We start from the raw sequence: 25,809 nt of genomic DNA, 5'->3' as shown, positions 1-25,809 counted from the left end.
AAAGAAAGAAATGGATGGAGCTGGGATGACAGCTCAGTGGTTAAGAGCACTGGCTGTTCTTCTAGAGGACCCAGGAGATTCAGTTGCCAGTGCTCACATGGCGGTTTGCAACTACCCAAAACTCCAGTTCCAGGGATCCGGCATTCTCTTCTAGTCTCTGCAGGCAGCAGGCATACATGGTGCACAAACATGCAGTAAAACACTCATACACATAAAATAAACATAAATCTCTCCCCAAATGGCTTCATGGTAGAATGCTAGCCTAGAATCTACCGTTGAAGACTGGGACAATGGCTCAGCACCACCTGCCTAGCATGTGTTTTTCAATCTCCAATATGAAAAACAAAACAAACAAACAACAACAACAGCAGCAACAACAACAACAAAAACTGTTTGGGCAGTGGTGGCACACACCTTCAATCCCAGCACTTGGGAAGCAGAGGCAGGTAGATCTCTGAGTTCGAGGTCAGCCTGGTCTACAGAGTGAGTTCCAGGACAGCCAGGGCTACACAGAAAAACCCTGTCTTGAAAAAAACAAAATAATAATAATAATAATAATAATAATAATAATAATAATAATAATAATGTGGAAAGTAACTGAGGAAGCCCCTGACATTGAGCTCTGTGCCTGCACACATGTGTGCACTCACACGAAAGCCTTCACCTCACACACAAAGGCTATTCTGTGCCTGCACACATGTGTACACTCACACGAAAGCCTTCACCTCACACACAAAGGCTATTCTGTGCCTGCACACATGTGTACACTCACACGAAAGCCTTCACCTTACACACAAAGGCTATTCTGGACCCTAGGCCAGGCTGCTGTCCTTTTAAAGAGAATCTGAAAACTGTCCAATGCCCCATTCTGTACTTTTCACCAGGGCTGCTAGGAAGCTCAATGTTCTAGTCATGATTTGGGGGCAGACTTTCCCACGCTCTGACCCCATAGTATCCGTCTGTCTTTCTCCCTCCTTCCTGTTTCCTCCTCTCCTTTTCTTCCTTGTTCCTTCCTATGCTGAGTATGGAACCCAAGACTTCATGGATGCTCAGGAAGTTCTTCACCCTTTAGCTCCACCTACATCTCCACAGTCTCACTGTGCCACCCAGGCTGAACTTGAACTTACAACAATCCTCCTGCCTCAGCTTTCCTAGTGTTGGGATTACAGGCATAAGCCTCATGACCAGATAAACCCTGCAGTCTCTACTTTGATGCCAACTCTAGAGCACTTTTGTATCTGGGTACTTCTAGAGTAGAATCTATTAAGTGACAGCAGTTAACAGATCATGCACAGCGTGAATGAGTGAGTCTTGGGCACAACAAATAAATTATGCATGTGGGTGTAGGAATTAGGCCAGACCCATGAATAAATTATGCAAATAGAGGCAGCAGTCTTAGACTTGTGGGAAATAAATTAACCAAATGTTGTAAAGGTAGATGAGGACAGGCAGGGGTGCTGGTGAAGACACTGGACTTGGGAGAGATAGACGGAGGACTGTGGCAATCGGGGTGTGAGCCAGGCAGCTGTGAGTTTCAAATTTGTCTCGGTGTGGAAATAAATTATGCAAAGTGGACACCGGCCTCTGCTGGTGTCCCTGCCAATTGGATGGGAGTATAAACTACACTGAATCTGAACTGAAGCTGAATAATGAATGAGCAATGCAAACTGCCCATCTCTCTGGCCCTACAGAGAAATAAATTATGCAGATGTGGGTACCACAGATGTCAGTCCATGGATATATTATGTAAATGTGCCAAGTTACTCAAATTGATTTGCGCTGTCAGAACACAGGAGGCTGGCCTATGTAAGTGAAGTGTGACTTATGCAAATAGAGATGTCTTACTGTAAAGCTGGGAATAAATTATGCAAAAGGAGCCCTCTCAGGTAACTATGTGGCAAGCTGCGGCATGTCTTACATGGACCTTGGGCTCTGTTAGCCTACGCACACCCTTGGGAATTACCTTTTGGGTGGGCACAGAGCTCTACCTGGGGCTGCAGTCTTGACTTGCTGTCTTTGGCTCAGCCCTCTGGTGCAGTGTGACTGGCACACACGCACACACGCCTGCGTGCGCACAGACAGACACACACACACACACACACACACATCCCAAGCCACCAGGCTCCCACAAGGTGTTGGTCTTTACTCACCTGGACCACGCCTGGGGAGAAAACTGCTAGAATGAGATAAAGCCAGACATAGGCAAAGATGCTCCAGGAGGCTGTGACAAAGAAGACCCTCAGGTGCTTGATCTTACGGCTCTCGCCAGCCGGAATGACATACACACACACAGCAATGACCACAAACATGTTGAAGGCGGCACTGCCCACGATGGTGCCTGGGCCTAGCTCACCAGCCTGGAAGTTGTGGCCACAGACCTCGATTACAGTCAGCAGAATCTCAGGCGCTGAGGAGCCCAGGGCCATGAGTGTAAGGTTGGACACCGTCTCGTTCCAGATGCGCACCGTGCCCACGCTGGTCTCTCCATTTGCCTTGGTGATGGTGATCTCTTTCTCCTTGGACGTGATGACCTCAATGGATGCCATAAAGCGATCGGCAATGATAGACACACCCAGGAACATGTAGACCATGGCCACAAAGTACACCACGGCCCGTGCAACCTTGTCGCCCAGCGATGGGTCCTCGGGTTCCCACACAGGCAGCAGCACCCCTGGTTGGCAGCGGTAGGAACCTTGGCAGCCTTCTGAGCTGGTATCGCTGTCATTAGCTGGGGGAGGTGGCAGGGAAGGGGTCGGAGTGGCTTCCCCCATGCAGTGGGGTACCCCCAGAAGAAGGGCAACCCCCACCAAAGCCAAGGGAGCCATGGTGGGTGGTGAGGTCCTGGGGAGAGGAGGAGGAGATTAGATTGAGTGGATCACATGCCTCCCTGTCACTCAAAAGGCACAGTGTGGTCTGGCGGAGTGGCTCAGTGGTAGAGCCCCAGTCTAAAATCCCCCTAGTGAGGGGCTGGGGTGTTGCTCAAAGGCACAGTACTTTCCTATATGCAGTGTGGGTCTGAAGGTGGTGCTCATTGATAGACCACATGTGTAGCATGCAGAAAATCCTGGGTTCCATTACCAGCACTGTCAATCAACAGTATCCCAGTTTGTTAGGCTACAAGACACACAGGTGAGCTGGGAACCAGCACAGGAGACGAAGAGACACAGATCACCACATGGACATCCAGGTGAAAGGACACAGGAATGCCCAGGACCAGATGCGAAATGCTGGAAACATCCGTCAGTCAAAGTACCCTGGGAGCCTGCAGCCAACCATCACACACCCTCGTGATTCTGCAGCTGTGCTCCTAGGACAGGCTTATACACCCATCTCATCAAAAGGCCCCCAGGAGAACGTCCACGGCAACTTTATCTACAACAGGGCCAACCTTGAAACAACTCAGAGGCTTAGCAACAATTAAATGCAGAAACAGTAATGGAGTAGTCTACTGCCCCTAAGCAGAGAGGGGACGGTGGCTGATCATGATGACATAGAGGAGCCTGATCCTGAGATGTGTGGCTGAGTGACAGATGGCAGGTACTAAGAACACCATGAAAGCAGTGTCCGCTGGAGGCCAGCAGTCCACTGGGCAGTTCCAGGCACTGCAGCTTGGGTCTTGAGGGGGCTGTAGTAGGTTCTGGGTATGAGCATCTATTTTTGTCTTTCTGTGTTTATGTCTTATTACATTTTATTTATTTTGAGGAGGGTTTAAGTGTGCCATGGCAAAGAAGAGATAGGAAGAGAGAACTGACTCTACACAGATGCCCTCTGACCGTACACATCCACACAATAACAAATAAACAATAAGCATGCAGGATCGCCCATCCATTCTTCTTCCAGAATATTCCACAACTGCAGTCTCAGAGGACTGTGGACCCCTCCCTTGCTTGCATGGCCTCTGTCCCACCTGCCCTGATCCTCCCTGGGGGCCTGAAGCCCGCTCTTCCTTGGGGCTCTGACTGTACTCTCCAAGGTGACATCGCTGGCCTTTGGAGAGGGGTCTTTCACTCAGTTCACAAAGGAGAGGATCAAGGCTCAGAGAAGTGAAACAATTTGCACAGATCACCCAGCATCCACTGCCCCCCAGAAGGTGCCCAAGGTCTGAGCTCCTGGCTCCACCCTCAGGTTGTTATGGTAACCCAGTTGCCTATTATAGAGAAAAGGCAGCCCAAAGAGCTGTCACCTGAGCCTGCTGCCCATTAGAAATGCCTTGGGGTGCCTCTAGCCTTGTCTCCAGGAATTTCCACCTTCTATGTCAGTCTGAAAGTTCCTCTCAAAGTCTAACCCACAGCCTGCCCTCAACTCACACCCACAGACCAGGAGCCTGCTCTGGGGGAGGGAGGCAGTATGTTGGCAGAACTTCCCGAAAAGGAGTGTGTGTGTGTGTGTGTGTGTGTAGGCAGGGGCGGGGAGAGGGGTGATTCTTAAAGAGCCGATACACAGCCCCCTAGACAAGGCCTTTAATGATATATCTAATTAGCAGCCCCTAATTAGCAAACACTCATGAGTAATTATGAACCCACCAGGATCCCAAGCAGACTCCCCTTTGCTTCTCCCTCCTCCCTTTCTGGGTTTTGGGAGAGTCAGGGAAGACCCTGTGAGTCAAGAACCATCTAACTGCCTCTTTGGGGGAGGGTGAGATGCCTGGGAAGTTCTAGTTCAAGTCTAATCAATTGTTCATCCAGGTTCAGTCCTCCAGAAACACCAGGGTCAGTGCACTAATGTTTGCCTGCCCAGAGGCAGGGTCTATTTGATCCCTTTTTGCTGTCACACTGATTCCTCCCCCCCCCCACCTCCATCTCCTAGTCTTGGAAGAGGGACTCAGGAGAGAAGGCACTAGATAAATATTTGTGAAACACTTGGACGAGAGGCCTGCACTGTCTGCCTGTGGCTGGGGCGGCCTCGCTTAGTGCTCCAGGCTTCCTCCTCGGAGCCTTGAAAGCTAATCTGGGTGTAGACTCAACGGCGAAAGGATCAGGTTGATCCAGGGAGGGCCAGCAGGGCAGGTGGTAGCACCCCCTCAAACTTGCATCTTCAAGGCCATCTCTCCAACCCTCATGGGCTGCTGGCCGGCTGGGGTAGTGGTGAGTGTCCCTTTCTGCCTGACCTGTCTCTGGGGGATTCTGGAAAGCCAGGTGGGACTCCCCAAGGCAACCACAGCAGGGCGAGGACCTGGCCTGTATACTGACTCCTGGGGATGAGGGCGATGCAAAGCAGAGTGGGAATACAGAATTCAGAACACACACACACACACCACACTCTTTCCATCAACCACAAAGGGCCCCCACCACACACACAGTTGCAGATTGCAGACATAAACTGAGACCAGTAGGGAGAGAAAGGACTTGGTCAAGTCAGAGGCAGAACACAAATGTGGCATTAAGGCGTGGAGCTCCTAACCCAGTGATCTTTTAAGCCATCTGGAATCCCCACGCGCCTGTCACGCAGGGCGGGTATCTTGTAGGCAGAAAGCTCGTTCCAGCTCTGGCCCAGGTGTTGGTTAGCACCTCGCCTACCTTCTCTGGAGCCCTTCCCGAGGGTAGGAAAACGTCAGGCTGAGCCCCTTTGTAGAGTCCCCAGAAAGTGACTGCTTTCCCACCCAACCTCACTGTGAAGCAGGTGTGAAGCTGGAGGAGTGGAAGTGAGACTGAGAAGGGCCTGTCTAGCCTGACCTCAGAACAGTGCCCAGGAGTAGCAAAGTGTCTCAGAGTTGTCCAAAGAATGAATGGGCAGTGAGAGGTATGGGAGTTAGACTTTGGAAGGACTGGTCTAATGTTATTACACAGGTTAGGCTGTAGGCAGGACCACTCTCAGAAAGTCAAGGTTGGGAGGATGGAGAGACCTGGGCTAAAAAGGGGTGAGGAGGAGTTAGGGGCACTCCAGGCCCTCGGGGGAGTCCACACTGCGGGGAATCTGCCTCCTCCAGGTCCCCGTGCATCAGGGGCGGAGACAGAGGTGTGTGGGTGTGAGTTGGCTGCAGGCAGAGGGAGAAGAGGGAGGGGAGAGAGAGACCCGGGTGCCCAGAGACGGACAGACAGACAACACCATACACATGGCGCACGCTGAAAGCCGGGCAGCCAGGACTCAGAGCTAGGGCTCAGGAAGCCCCCGCACTTGACGGATGCGGCGCAGCCTGGATTCCCGCAACCCCGGAGGCTCCGGACGGCCACGCTGGGCTCTTACCTGCCTTGCGGCCGGGCCGGTCCCCGCTGGGCCCCCGCGGTGGGCGCCTCCGCCCGAGGAGAAAAGGGAGAAAGAGGGAGAGGAGCCGGGGACTGAGGGAGATCAGGGAGGAGGGAGGAGAGGGGATGCGAGGAGGGGAGCCGGGGAGGGGCCCGGAGGAGGGCGGAGCCCAGGGGAGGGGGCGGGGACAGAGAAAAGCGGGGAGTTGAGAGAGCAGCCCCGGAGAGGGGGCTAGACTGGAGAGGTATGGGAATACAGCTTGGGAGGAGGCCGGGGAAGGGCGGGGACAGAGGAACTGGGGCGGGGGAATCAGCCGTTAAGAGAGTCTGGCCTGAAGGAGGGAGTTGCCGCTAACGGGAGGGGGTGGGACAAGTGAGCTGGGGAAAGGACCACCAGGAGGTGGGAGAGAGGAAATTTAGGCAGGGTGGTGTGTGGGAATAGGGTAGTTGTGGGTTGGAGGACAGGGACAGCCTGGAAGAGGGAGGAGTTGAAGGAGGAGAGAGGGTGGGCACAGGGGAGCTGGGAAAAGGACCACCAGGAGGAGAAATAAGACGCCGGAGGAAAAGAGGGAGGAGCCAGGAGAGGGCAGGGCTTACGGGAGGGAGCGAGGCAAGGGAGCGCAGACTTGAGAGCCGCCGAGGGAGGAGCCAATATGAAGAGGCGTGGCCAGGGGATCTGGGGGCGGGGCTACAGAACAGAGACGAGGCAAAGGGGCAGGAGGGAGGAGCCCGGAAAGGGGCGTGGCCAAGGAAGCTAGTGGGTGGCAGAGGGGCTTGGCAGGGCTGGGGCTGCAAGTTGCCCAATCTTGGGGTTCAGCACTAGAATCCGAGGACAGCGATGGAGTTCGTACACCGGTCTGTGCTGTGGTATCCCAGTCCCTCTCTTTGATCACACACGCATAGCACCCCGTCCATACAAGGGCCCAGAGATGCAGTCATTGCTACAAATAGCCACAGGCTGGCAGACCTGGGGGAAGTGGGGAAGGAATGTCGGGCGGCAGATCTTTCCAAGTTCACAGGCTCAGCCTGCTCAGAGCACCTTACAGAAGACAGGGAACTGCTACCAGAGTGCCATGGTACGATGAGAGCCATTCCCACTGCCCCTGCCACACCAAAACATCCCAGAGGTAGATGTTGTTAGCCCCATTTTGACATTTCGAAGGGGAAACTGAGGCAGCAACTGTGGCTTCAGGTTCTGTATCTTTACCGCATGCTGTACTGCCTCTGGGCTTGAAAGGCAGGGAAGGATCAAGATCACCCAGTGTGGTGACACACATCTGTTTGATCCCTGCACTCAGAGGGCTGAGACAGGAGGATGGCTGAGTTCCAAGCCATCCTCATAGCAAGACCTAGACTCAAAACAATTTTGGGGGAGGGGGTTGAAGATGTGGACCAGTTGGTAGCATGTTTGCCAAACTAGCACTAAGCCTGGGTCCTGCCCTCAGTACAGTATAAACTATGCATGGTGGTGCATGCCTGCAATCCCAGCAATCAAGAGGTGGAGGTGAATCAGGAGTTGAAGGTTACCCTTGGCTAGAGGCCAGCCTGAACTACATCAGACTCCTCAACTTTCCCCCAACTGCCAAGTCCTAAGCCAAATGTCCTAGGATTCTGAAGCCTTCAGGTGGTTGAATGCAACTAGCTGCACAGGTGCATGCACTCATGCCTGCATGTGCACACACACATGCACACACCTCAGGATGTGTACATCACTCGCCTCTCCATCACTACCCTCAGGACAAATGCCACGCCAGGCTCCCTCCCTCTAGAGGACAGGTGACAGGTGCTGAGCACAAAATGGTACAGCAGGAAGAGAAGGCTGGCCTTGCCAGCAGCCGGTGCCCGCTGCCAGCTCTGGAGGGACACTCTTGGGCCTGCTGCCAGGAGAGGGAAATTCCAACTCCCTGAAGCTTCCCACGCTTCGGCCTGGCTTTTGGAGGTTGGAGCCTGGGAAGTCGGGATCTTGGCACCTGATGTCCCAAGACCTTTGCAGTGCAGGAGGGTGGTCAGAATTACAGGTGGACTTCCCTAGCAGGTGAGGCTGCTACCTACCCAACCCCACAAACACATGTTCTTCCAAGGAAGCACCCAGGCCCCACCCCCAGCCTGGAGTCCCTCTCTAATATTTTACCAACCTCACAGACCCCAATTCTATTCCTGGTTAGGGGTCGGGGAAGCACCATCTCCTCTGGGCTACATTTCTTTGGGCCTTGGGTTAGAGACTCTGACGGAGCCATGGGGGTGGTGACTACTCTTGTCTCTCCAATCCTTTTGGGCTGTTTAGCTGAGCCCCAATACCTACTTTAGCACAGTATCTCCCGGGGCCTGTCTGTCTTGGTCTAGCTTTGACACCGCACACCAGACTCGCTGCACACTTACTTTGTTAGCCTTGGTCCATAGCCAGTCTAATCCCTTTTCTTTCGAGACCAGCCCCCTCCTAAATGGACCAGTAACACGATCACTTCTTTGAGGCTGACAGAGTCTGCAGAGGCCTTACTGGGTTCACTGGAGATGCTGAAAATGCCCAAAGATTCCCTAGTCTCCATGGGTCTCCCAGGGGACCCAGCAGAGCCTGAAGCCCCTGGTGAGTTCTTCCCTCCCTCCAGTGTTGACTCCTCATCTGTGGTTCCTTATGCATCTTGGGTTGCCTCAGTGGCATTTGTCTGGGACCATACACCCTGAGTTTAGCTCACCAGAGCAGAGAATGGTTCCACAGCTTCAAAAATGCCCCCTCTACACTCTGTAACTTTCTTTCTTTCCTCTGGGTCTAACCTAGGAATCTCCTCCTCAGGTCTTTGAGAGTGAAGTGAGCATCGTAGAACCTGGCTCACAGTAAATATTTGATAGATGCTTGCCAGACAAAGGAAATGAAGACAGCCAGGACAGCTTTGTTGCTCTGCATGTATAAACAGTCCTCAGGGACCAACACTTGATGGGATTGCAAAGGTTGGCTGAGAACATCCCTTTTCAAAAGGCTCAGACAGGAGTGATCAGCTAGGGTCACACAGCATACCAGGGTGGGTCAGGGACTCTCAGAATTCCCCTTCTGGGGGAGTCCAAGGGGCACACTCCTGAGATGCTTTGCTCCCCATCAACAATGACGGACACGAGGTGCCCACACCTGAGAAGAGGGAGTGCTCAGGAGGCTGGGGGCTCCACAGGCCTGGGACCCACTCTGTCTCCAAGGCCCTGCTGATGTTTCCTCTGCTCCACTTGATGACGAAGCCGTGTCAAGACCAGCTTAGAGGCCTGGATCAGGCTGTGCTGTGGGGACAAGAGAGGACGGTAAGCTGTGACAGGAGAGGGGCACATGTTAGACCGTACTGGGCAGGGATTAGACCATAGGGTGTTGGATGAGAATTGGTCTCCCAAGTAGGAGGGAGCAGAGGCCAGATTTGGGGTCAGGGTGGGGGATACAGCTTTATAACTTCCTGTGGGAGGAGCAAATTAGACCCAAGTAGAAAGAACTGAGATTGGAGATCAGCAGAAGGCTGGGCATGGAGCCCCAGTGGCTGAGACAGAGGGACTGAATTCTGGGACAGCTTGGCTATACAATGTGACTCTGCTTTGCAAACCCAAGGGCTGGGGGACATAGCACAGTGGGTCTGATACTAAGCATCAGACACATAAATAAATAAGTGGAGAGAGAAGAACTAGGAGAGTAAGCACAGGAAAGACAGACATGGCTCAAAACCAGATTGCAGTAGAGGGTATTTGAGGTTCAACCGTTAGAGAGAAGTCGAGGTTAGATCGCAGCAGGGAGGACAAAGGTGAGGTCCCGTAACAAATGAGAGGTCAACAGAGCAAGAACCAGGCAGAAGTGGAAAGCAGAAGTTGAGGTTAGACCAGGAGACGCTCCTCTGGGGGCTCATGAGCTGCCAGTTAAGCTTGGGGTTCAGTAGGAGACTCTGCCTCAGGAGAATAAGATAGAAGACAGCAGGACACACAAAACCCTCCCTACTTGTTCTCTGTCTCTGACACACACACACACACACACACACACACACACACACACACACACACACACTGAGAGAGAGAGAGAGAGAGAGAGAGAGAGAGAGAGAGAGAGAGAGAGAGAGGAGTTTTCAAACCCACAGCATCTAAGCATCTAACTGCTTTACCAGGGCTGATACCTCCCTCATGAATGCCACTGGGTGGCATTCTCTTGGCTGCCAGAGACCTCCCAAGGTCAGGTTACCCCTTCCTAAAGGCAAGACACCATGCCTATAGCTGGGCGAATGCCCCGTTCTCCACCTCCCCCTACCGAGCCTGGCGTCCCTCAGTGAGTGGCAGCTCCTGCTCAGCTGTGGCAGCTCACCCGATACCTGGAGGGCGTCCCTCAGTGAGTGGCAGGCCCGATACCTGGAGGATGTGCACCCCTTTCAGGGATATCACAGCCAGCTCCCGCAGGCCGTCTCCAGTCAGGTCCACATGGGCCATGGCCAGCAGGGGGCTGGCGAAGCTCCTGCGCCACAGCAGGCGGAAGCCTCTGCTGTCCTCTGGCAGTGCACGGTACTTATAGCAGAGCAGCTCCTGTGGGGAGAGGGCCACGGTCATGCAGGCTGAGGAGGAGGTCACTGCAGGGACACAGGTGAGAGACAGGCCCATCTATTGAGACCCACCTGTCCATAGGTGGCCACCAGGACTTCCGGTTGTCCATCTAGGTCCACGTCAGTGACCAGGCCACAGAGGACGCTGTCAAACTGGTCACTGCCAGGCAGGAGAAGTTGGTCATCCAGGCCCTTGTTCAGAAGGTCCCTGAGGGTCCCAAATACAGAGGGGGTGGGAGCTAAGGTCAGATGACAGGACCTTGCCACCTTGGTTCCAGGCTGTAGGTGGTGCCCAACTGGCTTCCCCTGAGGTCCAGACTCACTCCTGACGCTGTGTGCCTTGGTTTCAATGTTAGAAAATGGCTGGCCTCAAGTGTCCGTCCTATAGGCCCCTTCTGGATGGCCTACTGTGCTCCCAGGTGTACATCCACACGGTGGGTCTCGGAGACATGGGTGCCCTGATCCCTGAACTTGTAAGCACTTGGTACTGTACAGAGCACAAGTGTGAGGGAGCTGGGTGGAACTACTCACAGGAGTGGATGGGAGTGCATGGAATGGGAGAGGTGGAGGGGATGGAGGGGTCGAGGATGTAGTTAAATCGGTACAGTGTAGCATGAGTGAGGCCCAGGGTTTGACCCAGCACCACATGAGCTGGGTGTGGTGGTGCATGCGTGTAATCCCAGCACACGGGTGGCATTGGCAGGAGGACCGCGAGAGTTCAGGGTTATCATTAGCCTCATAGTTGGAGGGCATGCTTGACTTCCTAAGATCCTATTTCACCCCCATCCCTAACATACAAAGCTGACTGCCTATGTTAGCATTACAACTGTACAATTTGTGGTGACTTAAAATCCGAGATAGTGGGAATAGTGACATCATGGAAATTTCCAAGGACTGCATGTCTAGGCTTTCCCAAGCCAGTGTCTGCTGGCATCCCTAGTCCACTCATGTCAGGGGTCTGGGTGTCTTTAGTGGGGGGAAGATATACCCACCCTTAACAAATCCTCTACAAGATCTAGATGTGAGCGCTCCCACCTCCTGCTTTCTTGACCCTAGCCACCTCAAAGGGCTGACAAGGTTAGACCACACCACACGGGCACAAGGTTACATTGTACCCAGAAACCCCAGGCATGCTCACCAGTACACCACAGCTGGCTCCAGCATGCTGGCCACAAGCAGACTGTATCCTTCCTGCCGGGGGCTGTCCTGGGTTGCTATGGAAGAGACAGGAGTTGGCAGGTCTATGGTGACGGGACCTCCCTTACCCTCGTCCCCTCTGTAGTTAGGAATGCTGGCTAGGATGAAGACCGACGATTGTGCCTCAGAAGGGGGTTAGAGTTAGACTATGACAGGACTGTGGCCAGACTTTAGATGGTGTTAGTCTGAAGGTAGAACACAGCAGAAAAGACAAAGATTAGAGCAGAGTTGAGGTCTAAGGTTAGACCACACTGTGAGAATTAGGGTGAAAGGGACTTTGCTTAGAAGGTGAGGGGCAGGTTAAGGTGAATGTCAGTGTGGGACAAACCAAGGTCAAGGAGTAGGAAGAAAAGCACCTGGGGGTAGGGTGAGACCATGATTGACAGTTGTCAGTCCAAAGGGAATGAGAAGTCTGGGGTGGGGGAAGTCACTGTAAGGTAATATGAGAAATGAGGGCCAGACCACAAAGGGAAAGTTGAAAGGAGAGAAAAAGTTGAAGGCTAGACCAAAGTGGGAGAGAGAGGTTGGACAACAGAACTGCTCTGAGGTCAGCCTGTGGCACAGCTTACAGGCTGGATAGGGGTCCCAGGAGGAGCAGAGGGTCTGGTCTGGACTCAGGGGGGTAGGGGAGGTTGGGAAAGCTGAGGCTGCAGAGTCCACTTTCCAGACCCCAGGTCTAGAGTAAAGAGCTCACCTTCCGAGGCTGACAGGCTGAACACAATCACTCGGGAGATGGGCCCATCCTGCTGGATTGTCCATGTCTGCAAGATCTCTGTATGGAAAGCAGGGACTCGGGGACCTGTTCCCATCCCTGGGCTTGTCCCCACTCCAGGCCTGACCCTCACCTCGAGTCTTCTGGTCCACGTGAGCCACACGCACATAACCACTCTGGCAGCCCAGAGCCGAGAGCCGCTGGGATGAGGCAGGGAGGTTTTGGACATCAAGCCAGAGGACACTGGTGGGAGGACGGTGGATGGACAGGTTGATTTCCCAGAACCCCACCTCTGCTTTCTGGAACACCCTGCCCCTCCCTGAAGCACCAGGAGTCAGCCCCTGAGCCCCATCCTGCTTGCTCTGGGGACACCCACCCATGATCAATCAACTTCTTTGAGGTCATGCTGAAAGCTGGGAACATGCTACCCAATTGCCTCCCCCACCCCCCCTTTTTTAGACAGGGTCTTATGTAGCCTAGGCTAGCTTCAAAGTCAAGGATGAATTTGAATCCCTGACTCTCCTACCTGTACACTACCATGCCTAGATTACAGGATGGATCTCAGGGTTTTGAGCTAGGCAAGCGTTCCATCCACTGAGTGGCACTCCAACACGCTTCCTAGTTTCTCTACGGCTGCTCTCCCGTGTGCTGCTCTCTCTGGCTTCCCCGTACACAGGCCCCGGTCCCTTCTTTGAGTGCTGGGGTCCCCTCCTACCTACTGGTCAGGTTCGTGAGCTCTGGAAAGAGGTTTTCCACGGGCTGCTCCTCAAACTGATGGAGTCCCTCATTCTGAGGAAGCAAGGCCCACCCCAGGCGATGGAGTCAGTCAATAGCCACAGTCCAGCACTGTCAGACTATGCCAAGCCTGCCCCCTCACCTCCTTGTAGAGATGAATAGCTGGATCGTTCCCACTCAGGAGAAACACGGTCTCCAGCTGGTCCCCAACCTGGACTCTGAAAGCAGAGCAAACTAGAATGTGCTGGAACCTGAGTGGTTAAATTCCTGCAGGGATTTAGAAACGCCACTGTCAATTTATTTAGAAATAGGGTTTCCTGAACCCAAGGCTGGTCTGTTTTTGTTTTTGTTTTTGTTTTGAGACAGGGTTTCTCTGTGTAGCCCTGGCTGTCCTGGAACTCACTCTGTAGACCAGGCTGGCCTCGAACTCAGAAATCTGCCTGCCTCTGCCTCCCCCAAGGCTGGTCTTGAACTTAGTATGTAGCCATAGCTGGCTTTGAACTCCTAATCCACTTACCTGTACCTCTTACACCCAGCCTGAAATGCATTTGTAAAACCACCCCCCACCAAAAAAAAAAAAAAGCCTGCAAGAACGCTGGCATCCAGAGACTCGCATGCCAGGTGCACGGCTTAGTGTTCTGCAGATGTGTGTACACCAACTCTTAAGTTCCACAGCTGCGAGAGCTCAGAGCGGCCAAGGGCAGGTGCTGCGAGCCCTGCTCTGAGGGCCCCCAACTGCTCAAATCTTCACTCTAGGGACAGGACAGGGTACTCTAGAATGAATCTGCACGACCTCCCAGCAAGGGCCAGTGAGCTGGTTCAGTGGATAAAGGCAACTGCTACCAGTCTGGATGATCTGAGTTCGATTCCCAGGCCCACACAGCATGAAAGCACTGACTCCCATGGGGTGTTCTCTGACCTCCACCTATATGCATGGGACCCTCTTGCATATAAGTAAATATACAAGGGTCTTCATAATAAGGTGTATATATACATGCACACACACAGAGACACACACACAGACACACACATCCTTGAAGCTTCATTTTTGTATCTCTCACCTGCTAAACCAGAGATTGGGCGCTAGGGCCTGCATACCAAATCCAACCCACTAAATGCTTTTTGTAAATAAAGTTTTATTGGCACAATCCTACTCATTCATCTACAGTGTCAACTGCTGTTTGCTTGCTCCAGTGGCAAAAGTGTACAGTTGTGAGACCAATTGTCTGACCCTCAGAACCTAAGATTTACTAACTGGGCCCTGACAAAAAAAATGCAAAACAAAACAAAACAACAATGTTGCTAATCTCTGGTATCAGTGTTGTTATGAAGACTCGCAATAGAACCCACTTTCTTTGGGATTTTACATTGTGAAGATTCTAGATGGTCTGTATTCTACCCCCTTACAGGTCCCCTACAGACTCTCAGGAGCTGCTGGGTTTGATAGACCCCCCCCCCCCTTTGGACAGATCTCACATAACCCAGGCTAGCCTTAAACTCATGCAGCCAAAGATGACCTTGAGCCAAATTCTTATCCTCCTGCTTCCGTCTCCTGAGTGAGTGCTGGAATTAGAGGTATGCACCACTGGTTAACCACTGGTTTATGTGTGCTTTCGATGGAGCCCAGAGCTCTGTGCACTAGGCAAGTGTTCGACTGCCTGAATGTATCTTCAGCATTCAATTGCAATCTCGGGGCTTCTGAGGCTAGAGAACAATTCCATGTCTGGGAAGCAGAGATCTAGAATTTCGGAAGTTGAGTTCCGGGTGCTCAATTAACCCACTGGAATGATCTACCTGAGAGGTGACAATGTAACCGTCTTGGCTGCATTCACTCTGAGAAGCACCATGAGAACAAGACTGGTGATGGCAGGTATGTGGATTCCAGTCTGCTAAAGTTCCGTGAAACCCCACTTCCCGACTATATTTCCCATCACCTTTTGGGCCCCTAACACTACCTGTTTCCAATCCTTAGTATATGAAAAGCCTTTTGTTCTCCAGATAGGGAAAGCCTCAGGGTGCAAGGAAAGGGTAGGAGAGCAGGGTGCTCAGGGTCACTCACTCTGCGTGGCACAGCTGGAAAGGTGTGAACTGGAGTTCCAAATTCAGGCAGCTCTCTGTAGAAGGACACAAGTTAAGCCCAGCAGCCCCTGGCAGCCCCAGCCACGCTCTCCCCTAAGTCCCACTCACCTGCAATGGAGTCCAGATTGTACTCTGAGCCAGGCTCATAGTCACAGTAAATGTTAAGAAAGGGACTGCCCTTGTCCCCTGAGTCCTGGGGGGTGGAAACATCTCTCAGGGGAGGTAGGGGAGGTGACAGGCATTTGGAGTAGATTCAGAGCACTTGGGACAGACTTGGTGGGATCCACAGTGACTAAGAAAGAGGGTGCGGACAGGCGGAGGGTGCGGTGGTACCTTTATAAAAGTGATGCCCACAACCAGGCCCCGTTTTGGGGGTGACTTGTTGAAAGTGTCGATGGAGACGATCTCAGCATCCACTATGAGGGGAGTTCAAAGTTCACTGGTTAGGCAGGTCTCCACTCTTGCAGCCTAGCCACACTAACTTCATACCACTGCAGATAGCAGGAGTCTGACCGTTGTCACCATGACCTCTGAACACCGACTACTAAGCTGTTAACCTATGTTTGCGGAATCCTGGACCCTAACTACTTACGGGCCATGATGACCACTGTCTCCGACCCTAATGATTACCAGTTTTGACCCTGACCTCGCAACACAGTGACAATCTTAGAATCCTCAACACCAGACTCCAGTCCCGCCCCCCGGCACCACAGCGCCACGCACCGGGAATGTAGTTGAATTGCAGCTCTTTAGCCACAGGCCGGATTTTCTGTCGGAGGTCTTGATAGCGGAAGCCGAGGACCTTGCCTTTAAGAGTGGCGGCCAGCAACTCCCCTCGCCCGTCGGCGCCTCCGGCAAGCCCGTACACGTTGCTCTGCGACGAGAAGCGCGTGAAGCTGTCCTCCAGCAGCGGACAGGGTCCCTCTGCCACGGCCGCCTCCCCCATCCTGGCCCTCCGGGATCGGTCCCAGCTGGCCTGATGCTCCCCCAACCAGTCAGGAAACCTCCACTAGCGCATACTGATGACGTCAAGAAGCTGCGGCTACTGCCCTCTACAAAAATGGCGCCTGGCTCCCTGACTGGGAGGCCCAGGCAAAATTGCCCTTCTGCATCTGAGTGTTCTGTCCTTGCCCATTTCGGAGCTACGGAGAGGGTCTTCCAGGATTTGAGATGGGGGAATGGAAGCGTCTTTGGGCCTCTTTGAAAGCAGTGTGAAAAGAATAAGTATCACCCTGAACTGGGGGTAGTCACACACTCCTGTGATTACAGCACTTGGGAAGTGAAGGCAGTTGGACCAGTTTCAACTCTTCTACAGAGTTAGAGGCCAAGTTTATGTGTATAAGTAGTTTTCAGGCCCGCCAGCCTGCATGAGACACTCCCAAGCCCCCAACTTTTATCTTTCTCCACACACACCTATAAACACACTCATTCTCCAACAAAAACTATCCGAACAACAAAACAATTATAAAACCCAATTACTACCCTTTTGGATAAGCACATTTGATCTGCCAATTTATTTAAACTCATAAGCAAGCTGAAGCGGAGGCACATATCTAATCTTTTTACTTTTAGAGACAGGATCTTACTCCATAGCCTTGGCTGAGCTGGTAATTTACAAATCAGGCTGGCAACAAACTTGTGACAATCCTCTTACCTCTGTATGCCAAGTGCCAAGAACACAGGCGTGTCCTTCTAAAGTAGGTACTCTTAATATTCTTAAAACATTTATGTATATGCTTCTGTATGGGCACATGTACCATGGCATGTGATCAGAGAACAACTCTGGGAGTCAGTTCCCTTCACCTTCTGGGTCCCAGCAATTAACTAGTCAGGCATGGTAGGAAGCACCTTTATCTGCTGAGCCATCTTGCTGGCCCTAAGGTACCCTTGAATCTGTTATATAGACCAACTGAGTTAAGTAAATTCTTTAAGCAATATTATCTTCAAAACAGTCAGGTGTATTCTTATACCAGGGAAAAGATCAGTTAACCTGTCCATCCTGGTGGCAGAAGAGACTGCCTGCTTTAGTGAACAGTCATAGTGACAGTCTGCAGGACCCATGGCTCCTTGTCCACTCACAGTGCACCTGGTGCCATCACACCCTTTAGAGAGTCGCTCACAAAGTTCTCACCAGAACTATGCAAAGAGCTTTACAAAGTTGGAGCCTGGAGCTGAGGGAGAGCCCAATCTGGGCTAATGCTTCTGCGATGGAGAGGGCTTAGCGGCCAGGAGGCCTTCAGGGGGTCTGCATCTGCCGCTTCAATCAACCTCAGCACCTGGGATGCATCGCCTCAGACACAAAGCAGGCTCAGTAGATGCGCTAAAACCCTGTCAACTCAGGGCCGGATAGATGGCATAGGTGATAAGGATGCTTGCTATACAAAGCCTCGCAGCAACCCAAACCCAGCCTGTGGAATCCATGGAAAGTCAGAGGAAGTGGCGCGTATCTGTAGTCTTAGTACTCCTTTGGAGAGATGGAGCTGGAAGCTCATGGGCCAGTTAACTTGAAGTACTAAGTACATTAGCAGAAAGAAGTCCCTGCCTTGCCCCCACACACCTTTAATCCCAGTACACTGGAGGCCAGCCTAGTCTACAGCCAAAGCTACATGGTGAGTCCCTGTCTCAATACACACAAGACTCTGCCTCAATAAGGAGTTAAGAAGGACTGACTGACAATGTCCTCAGACATTATGGGCCATGGTGTTTGAGCATAAACATAGTTAGAAGCTTCCAACCATGTGGTAGGCCACCAGCCAGTATGTTTAGTACTGAGAACTTCCCCATGGCAATCTTTCGACATAGTGTGGCTGTGAAAGGTGGTGAGGAGCCGGAGCATCCCAGATCCCGGGGCTGGCGAGGCAGAGCTACTGGCCGGTGAGCACAGCACTGTGCTCCCTGTGGACACCTAGCGGTGCTCCATGAACCATCCAGAATGAATGACATGTGCAGGTTGGCATGGCCTCTTGTTTTTATTATTTGTGTATGTTACGGATGTACCTTGTGCATATCCATCCACACGGGAAGACAGTTACCTGGTCATGTTGTCACTCTTATTCCTTTGAGACAGGGTCCTTTTGTTGAGGCTGCTGCCAGGCTTCTGGCCACCAGGCTCTAGCAACAGTCACTGCCCCACCTTGCAGGCTTACATGTACATGTGGTCACTCCAGTGTTTCTTAGCATGGGTGCTGAATATCTGACCGTGGGTCCTCCTGCCTGTTGTAGTAAGTGTTCTTACACACTAAGCTCTCCCCACTTTCCCAGCTGTGCGGTTTCTTCTCTTCAGGCTGCTTCTGACTCACATAGCAACTTATAAACCATATTTTCAACCCTAGTATGTATCTGAGCCACTTAGGAAGCTTTCACATCAGGGTATCAACCTCAGTCCAAGCAGAGCAGCAGGCTGCAGCCCTGGACATGAGTGGGACATTCTCATAAGGCTGCTTGGCAATCCCAGCCTCAGGTTTCTCCAAAGCTGAGGGCCAAATTATCAACTGAATGAAGCTGTTGGGGACACTGGAGGGACAGGGGAGCAGAGCGAGTTCTGGAAGGCCAACTTTTCCTCCTAGGCTGTCTGCTTCAGTCAGGGCAATCCCATGGAAGGAGCCCAGCCCTGGCGGGGTGAAATGCGTCTGAGGCTCCCGTCATCTTGGGCCAGTCCACAGCTTCTAGAAAGCACCCCGGTTCTGAGGCTCAGCTGCAGAAACCTCTAACTCCTCCAGGACAGCCAAGGTCCAAAGGGAAGGGCACCGAGGGCAAAAGGGACCGCTCAAGAGGCTCATGCAAAAGTGGCAGGTTTTATTGTCCTTTTGGGCAGCTGCAGCTCCAGGTCGATAGACCTGGATGCAGGGAGAGAAGCAGGCGCGCAGGGCAGGGCCAAGGCACCCCGTGAGCTCCAGGGCTGGGTCTAACCTGAGAGGCTGGCATTGTAGGAACAAGGGAAGGCTCCAGGGGCAGAGGTTACCCCCAGCTGGGGAGAGCAAGTCTCAGAGCTACCTGTGTTCTTATCTCTGCTAGAGGACAAGGTAGGAGATATGGAAACAGCCTTAGTACACTGCTGGTTGGGAGATGGGACCGGAAGCTGACCTCCGGTTCCTGAAGCACACAGAGAAGTCTGAATTGGAGAATCTGTCCAGGTGGGCTTTCCAGGGCAGGAGGGCACCTTTGGGGGCTTAAATAAATGGCAGGGTGAAGGACGCAGCGGGCATAGGGTGACCAGCCATCCAGGAGAGCTCGCCTGGGGCTGGAGAATGTGGCCCGCATTGCACCCACTCCTTCAGACTCCTGGTGGGAGGTGTTGGCTCCACCTCTGTGACAGACAGATGGGTGGAAGGCAGTGGCTGGAGGCCTAGCGCAGGTCCTCCTCATCACCCTGAATGGTCTTCTTTATGCGCAGAAGCATGGTGGTAAGCCACTGGTCCAGTCTTGAGATGGAGTCATATTCCTTCACCTGTGGCGCAGAGAGGGTGAGCCGTGACACACTGCTCTCTCCTGGAACCCTCCCTGGCCCCAGTCCCGAGGTTCCCTAGAGCGCTCTGCCACCTCAGCCTGCAAAGCTCGGAGTGTGAGTTGGCAGGAAAAGACTCGTAGTTTAAAAGACCTCCGAGCATCCTGGCTTTGTGGGTGGAATTGAGGCCTGGAGGCATGGAAACACTGCCTCTCCCACCTCCGTGCCAAGTTGGATATAGCCAGCTTCACCTCTGCCCTCAGGGGCCTGGTTACTGAGGGCACCCAGAGAGTGATGTCAGCATCGAGTACTGGCTAGAGAACCAAGGTAGACACAGTTGGAAACAAATGTTCAGAGTGGCGTGGGAAAGGGAAACAATCGCGCAGGGCAGGCAGCCGAGCGGTAAGGGCAGCAGAGGAGTCCAGCCAGTCTTGCTGTCCACGGGGGTGGGCTCGGAAGACATTCTGGTTTGTGGGGCAGAGAGATGGACTGAAATTCCAAGGGAGCAAGGCAAATACCAGTCTCTCCTCAGCCTTTGTGCCACCATCTATAAAGTGGGGCGAACCCTGAGGGTTCCAGGATGACTCACAGGAAAGAAAATTACAGTCAAGGCCCAGGGCCTAGAGTTCAAGTAGGGCAGAGTCTTTTGGGGGTGGGGAAGTATTGAGAGGATCTCTCTGTGTAGCCCTAGCTGTTCTGGAACTTGTTCTGTAGACCAGGCTGACCTCAAACTTACAGAGATCTTCCTGCCTCTGCCTCTGCCTCCCAAGTATCAGGATTAAAGTATGTGCTACCACTGCTTGGCTTAAGTAGAGTAGAATTTATGAGAGAGCACATTGGAGAAGATCCACTGGCCAGAACTTCTGTGCCAGCCACTCACCGACTCTGTGTAGCTGTCCACATTCTGTTCCTCATGGGCTTCCAGCAGCTTCTGCAAACAGGGTCAGGGTCAGCCAGACCCAGCGGATGTTGTGGGGTGAAACTGCAAGGAGGACCCCACACTGACAGGTTCTGCCCCAGTCGGGACATTGTGGTGCATGTGCAGGGGAAAGCCCACCTCCTGGCCCTGCCCACTTCTTGCCACGGTCCCTGCATTAACTGTACTTGTTTCGGGTAGAGAACTGAGCAGGATGGCAGGAGAAAACCAAATCGAACAGAGCCCTGCTAAGCAACTTTGGTGGCTACCCCAGCTGAGTCCCAGATCCAGGCCTCCCCGCCCACATGCAGATCAGGGCAAGCCAGACCCGATGCTCACTTTCATCAGCTTGCATTCCCGGGAATCCGAGAAGGCCGGGAACAGCTCCTCGTACTTCTGAACAGCAAGCTGAGCGACAGGAGAGAGGGGGAAAAGGTAAGAAAGCCTGGGGCACCAAAACCATGGCTGGCGGTTGATTCGGCGCTTCATGCCCTGGTCTCCAGGATCACCTGACTCGGGCCTGATGGTGCCACCCCCAACTCAGCTGAGTCCAGGTGGCAGAGGCGGCGCTAGGAAGGGACAGGCTTTCCAGGCATGGAGTAGGGAAGGAGGCAAAAGAGCCTACTGCACACGCCAGGCCTATAGCTGGCCTTGAGTGGGTCAGTGGCAGTGGGAAAACTTACTGGGGTACTAGGTGAGTTGGGTGGGGGTGCAGCCTATTCTGACAAAACCCAACTGAGTGCTCATAATTCATCAGTGCTGCGGGCTGGGATGTGGCTCAGTGGTAGAGCATTTGCACAGCAGACATGAGGCTAAGGTTCCATGCCCACCACAGAAAGTAAAAACAGCAAACTGTTCTACCACCCCCAAATGCATAGCTGCCAGCTATACTCAGGCAGGGAAGGAGACCGTGGGACAGCAGACGTCACGTAGCCCCCGTGGTGCTACCAGGGATTGAAAGCCAACGCCCAGTTTCCAGATCCTTCTACCAACCATTGCTATCCCTGTCCCTGACCTCTTGCCCAGAAGCACTGAAATTTAGTGGGCAGGCATAGAGCCAAAGGTAAAGTTGTGCCACCAGGAGTCCCAGGTCTTGGTAGGAACTGTGCCTGGGGCTCAGCAGCTTCTGCACCACAGCTGAATGGGACAGTCAGGATAGACAGTAACCCATAAAGGGCACAGGCCAGCAAGGAGCCAGCCAGCAGCTGGGAACTCAGAAAAGCATCCAGACTGCTTTCCATCCTAACCAAACGGTAGGGCTAAGTAGATCAAGTAGCCTCTAACACCGAGGGACAACTTGGCCTGGCTGGTGAGGGCTCACCTTGGCGTTGAGCATGTCGATGCAGAAGTGGCAGAGGGCCGCCTTGAAGAAGTAGTCTTTGGCGCTGTACTTGAGGAGGGGACTGTCCATGGCACTGGTCCCCACCTGTAGACACATATCACCATGAGCTTAGGCAGGCAACTCAAGGGTGAAGGTCAGACCCTACTGTGAGATCTGGGGATCTCAGGATGACAGTGAACAGGGACAGCTCAGCAAGGGTACAAAGTGTTGCCAGAGTGACCAGAACACGACTAGGGTGTGGGTAGGGTAAGGGAAGCCAGGTGTCTGTGGGCCTCTCCCCAAGTCAGCGGGGAGGAGGCACCCTTGCCAGACATACAGGAAACTGGCATTTAGTGGGCAGAGGGGTGGCAGTTGTGGGAGCATAAGAAGTAGTGCCTGCCCTTCTCCCACGGCCACAGCCTGCCCCACCGCTAAGCACAGTGTCACATGACACTCGCTGCTCCCCAGGGCCCAGGGTCCCTCCTCTGCTGATTCTTCTTCCATGGCCACAGCCTGCCCCACTCCCAAGCACAGTGTCACATGACACTCGCTGCTCCCCAGGGCCCAGGGTCCCTCTTTGCTGATTCTTCTCCCTCCTGCCTTACTTTTTCTGCAGAGGGTACCCAGCTCTGGGGACAGAGCCCATGAGGGGGGGCAGGACACACCTAAGCTAGGTTGTAGGTGGAAGAAGCATTTGGTGAGAGTAGCCTGGGAAAGAGTGGGGACGGAGTGGGGCAGGCAGAGGTGGGTGGCAGAAGCTGACAGCCAGGCAAAGCCCACCTGCTCATAGATGTCAATAGCCTTCTGGTACTGCTCCAGCTGTGCGGCGTAGCCAGCCACCTTCAGCAGACACTTGTTGGCTGAGCTGTGGGAAGGAGGGGCATGAAGGGACAGTAGCAAGTCCCACAAGGAGGGGCAGGCTGGGGAGGGGCTACCTGTTGGACTCTTCTCCTTTGTAGTAGTCTGCAGACTGCTCGTAGTGGGCGATGGCCTGGGGAGACATGAGGAGGGGCCGACTGGAACGGAGGACAAGGTGGAGCAGTGCCTTAACACAGCCTCCCCTGCCTTCCAAGACCACAGGGCAGGGCATCATGGTGGGTGGGAACGGGAGCGCCAGAGGCCCGGGCACAGCCAGCCTGACACCAGCTCACCTTCTCGACATCCACCAGTTCTGTCTCATAGATCTCAGCGATGGAGATGTGGTGCTTGGCTGCGATGGTAAATCTGCCCTGGGGGAAGGGGGAGAGCGCAGTAAAGGGATGCCACCGGAGATGTATTCCATAGCAAGTCTCACCCCACCCAGTCTAGCCTCCTTGGGTTCCCACCTCAGTAAGGGGTCTGACCACACAAGGCAGGGAGATGACAGTAGCCTTATTACAGACTGAGCATTTCTCAGGCTCCTAGGGACACCAGGGGAGGGCCAGGCAAGGGAAGCACCTGCATGGGCACTGCAGCCACAAGGGGATCATGAAGGGGACAGAGGCAGCATGTGAGGGGTGTGTGCTGCAGCAGACACCCCATTCTGTAGCTCAGCCCAGCGATCAAATCTCTGCCCTCTAAAGCATAAACAGGACGAGACAGAGCATGGCAGACCAGCAAGCAACCCTTACCATGTCTGTATAGATCTCAATTGCTCTCATCAGACAGTTAATGGCCTCTAGGGAGGAAAGAGAAGACGAAGAGGTCATTATAGCAGGTCCTGAAGACAGGAGGCAGACTGGACTCCCTGAGGGAGATGACAGGCACATGGTTGCCTTGGCTTCAGGGCTCTTAGGATCTCCAGAGCAACTGGAAGGAAAGGATGGGAGCCCTAGGTCCCAGGGAACCTGGTCAGATTGGGTATTTCTGCATCCGAGACATGCTGGGCACATCTTCCCAGGGAGGCCCTCTCCCTTAGGCAGCCATATTCCCAGCTTTCAAGCAGGATCAGGGCACAGTGGCATAGTCAGGCTCCCAGAGTCTGAATTAGACTATCAAAGCCCTACCATCAAAGGGCAAACTGACAGCCAGTGCTAAGCTGGGGCAGAGACTAGAGGGCTCAGCATCTGTCCTTGGAGGCTTTCCTTGAGTAAGCCCTATCCTTGATACCGGCCTGACTGGCTCCTCCTGCAGAGAAGGCTGGATGCAAGGAGCACTGGGGCCTCTCCATGGGGGCTCTGCACCCCCAGCTCAAGAGCACTGTATTCCTGGCCCTGCTGGCTGCTTGCAGAGCAAGCTGTACCAAAAGCCAGGGCAGTACCAGGCTACCTTCGTTGTACCATTTCTTCTAAGATTTTAAATTGGGAAAAGGAATTTTTTTTTTTTTTGAACAAGTTTTTTGGGGGAGAGAGGCCCGAGTGGGAGGCACTTTCTAGCAGATGGAAATGAACTCTCAGTATCTTCTAACCACCATCTCAGGTGGGGAGTACTGGGCAGCGAATGGGGCTGGGGAGCACAGTCGGTCAAGGGTCTAGATGGACTAGAGCACGTGCTAGGAAGGCCCCAGGGCTGCTGCTGGGCTCTCTTGGGATGAGGATGCTAAGATTGCAGTAGCTAAGGCCTGTTGGCATGGGATCAGTTGGTGGGGCAGTCTCTGCCACAGAAGCAGGGGAGAAACATGGATTCACAGGGCCTTGGCTCCTTGCTCTGGGAACAGCTTGGAAAGTGGCAGGCCGTTGCTGACACCCTTATCTGCTCTCATCGCAGGGCTTATCGGATGCCACAGGTCTGTCCCTATCCTCTTGAGTGCTCAGCCTGTAGAGAGTAGGTAGAGGGTTACAGAGCCCAGCTCAACTCTGCATTACCCTAAAGTCCCTGGCCATATGCAGATATAAGCAAGCACTGTTCACAATAAAACAGGAACAAATTGCAAGCTACGGTAAGGAGAGGAGATGGATGAAAAGGCGTCAGGTGTCTTATACATAGCAGGCATCCAGGAAACTCCAATGGGTGTGGGGTTAGATAGAAGACATGTGAAGACAGACTATTTCCCTGCCTGTGCACATGCACAGCAAGCTCCTACTTTAAAAGGGTTAAATTCCCAGGCCATCAGCCGCTGCTAATGGAAAGTCTCAGGTGAGATTCCTAAAGAGCTGATGGACCAGACCATAGGGCAGGTGATCAGACAGGTAAGGAAGATCCCTCGTGAAGAAACTGGGTGTTCAAGCCTCCCTCCCCTGGCCTTCCAGCTGTTTCCCAGGACACCAGCCACATGGGGGAAACTCTAGAGCTCAGGGTCACTCCCTTCTGGATCTCAGGAACTCTCTGCACACATCACGGTAGGTCACTGAGGAAAGCGAAGCCCAGAAGAGTGATGGGGCCAGGATGCAGTTTCATGGTGCAGCACAGGCCCTGGGATCCTCGGGGAGGGGAAGCGAGCTCAGGTTACCTGGGTACCTTCCCCTACTCCGCTCCTGTTCTCTGTGAGCCCTGACTGTCTCCCCATCTGTGGAACTGTGACTGGGGAGGGGCCCTGGCAGTAGGGCTGGGTGTCACACAGCTGCCATCCCTCCCCGTTCAGCCTGAGTCCCTAGCCCTAACACGGAAGCTCCGCTCTCACAGCTGTGCTTTCCTGCCCTGTACAGCCGGCCTCTCGCAGTCTACCCTCTGCACCTTCACACCTCCACGTTAGGTGCACACCCCTGGCTGCAGCAGCCTCAGCACACCTCCACGTTAGGTGCACACCCCTGGCTGC

General features: G+C 53.4%; 3 protein-coding genes across 4 annotated transcripts in view; all 3 read right to left on the bottom strand.

Moving 5' to 3' along the window:
• Slc8a2 (solute carrier family 8 member A2) overlaps positions 1 to 6,279 on the bottom strand; it is a 29,693-nt gene extending 23,414 nt beyond the window's left edge. Inside the window, exons 1-2 of the mRNA XM_021219260.2 lie at positions 6,184 to 6,279; positions 2,151 to 2,841 (exon numbers count right to left, since the gene is read on the bottom strand). Of these exons, the coding sequence (XP_021074919.1) occupies positions 2,151 to 2,825 (675 nt within the window). The 5' untranslated portion in view covers positions 2,826 to 2,841; positions 6,184 to 6,279. The remainder of the gene's footprint in view (positions 1 to 2,150; positions 2,842 to 6,183) is intronic.
• Positions 6,280 to 9,052: 2,773 nt separating this feature from the next.
• Positions 9,053 to 16,485, bottom strand: Kptn (kaptin, actin binding protein). Of its 2 annotated transcripts, none has more exons than XM_021219445.1 (12): positions 16,179 to 16,485; positions 15,789 to 15,871; positions 15,564 to 15,648; positions 15,436 to 15,490; positions 13,519 to 13,594; positions 13,357 to 13,430; positions 12,775 to 12,884; positions 12,624 to 12,701; positions 11,871 to 11,946; positions 10,805 to 10,940; positions 10,545 to 10,715; positions 9,053 to 9,446 (listed from the first exon to the last, which is right to left on the bottom strand). In XM_021219445.1, exons 1-12 carry the CDS (start codon positions 16,399 to 16,401, stop codon positions 9,321 to 9,323), a joined length of 1,293 nt encoding a protein of 430 aa, XP_021075104.1. In that variant the 5' UTR covers positions 16,402 to 16,485; the 3' UTR covers positions 9,053 to 9,320. The 2 variants fall into 2 exon arrangements, with proteins under 2 accessions (XP_021075104.1, XP_029387782.1); XM_029531922.1 differs by having other exon boundaries at positions 9,354 to 9,446; positions 10,501 to 10,715; positions 16,179 to 16,476.
• Positions 16,486 to 19,230: 2,745 nt separating this feature from the next.
• Positions 19,231 to 25,809, bottom strand: part of Napa (NSF attachment protein alpha) — an 18,855-nt gene continuing 12,276 nt past the window's right edge. The window contains exons 4-11 of the mRNA XM_021218823.2: positions 23,747 to 23,793; positions 23,288 to 23,365; positions 23,072 to 23,127; positions 22,917 to 23,001; positions 22,137 to 22,241; positions 21,155 to 21,223; positions 20,780 to 20,830; positions 19,231 to 19,902 (exon numbers count right to left, since the gene is read on the bottom strand). Coding sequence (XP_021074482.1) covers positions 19,801 to 19,902; positions 20,780 to 20,830; positions 21,155 to 21,223; positions 22,137 to 22,241; positions 22,917 to 23,001; positions 23,072 to 23,127; positions 23,288 to 23,365; positions 23,747 to 23,793 — 593 coding nt within the window. The 3' untranslated portion in view covers positions 19,231 to 19,800. The remainder of the gene's footprint in view (positions 19,903 to 20,779; positions 20,831 to 21,154; positions 21,224 to 22,136; positions 22,242 to 22,916; positions 23,002 to 23,071; positions 23,128 to 23,287; positions 23,366 to 23,746; positions 23,794 to 25,809) is intronic.

This window comes from Mus pahari, chromosome 19, assembly GCF_900095145.1.
Source record: "Mus pahari chromosome 19, PAHARI_EIJ_v1.1, whole genome shotgun sequence".
Lineage (NCBI taxonomy): Eukaryota > Metazoa > Chordata > Mammalia > Rodentia > Muridae > Mus > Mus pahari.
This window is presented reverse-complemented; position numbering and strand designations above follow the sequence as displayed.

Bases quoted from the DNA above. Each gene is read 5' to 3' on its own strand.
- Kptn (XM_021219445.1), bottom strand. From the start codon at position 16,401: ATGGGGGAGGCGGCCGTGGCAGAGGGACCCTGTCCGCTGCTGGAGGAC. The intron at 13,431-13,518 runs GTGAGGGGGCAG...TTGCTTCCTCAG, and splicing joins CTATTCATCTCTACAAGGAG to AATGAGGGACTCCATCAGTT. The intron at 11,947-12,623 runs GTGAGCTCTTTA...TCTCTTCCATAG, and splicing joins CAGCCTGTCAGCCTCGGAAG to CAACCCAGGACAGCCCCCGG.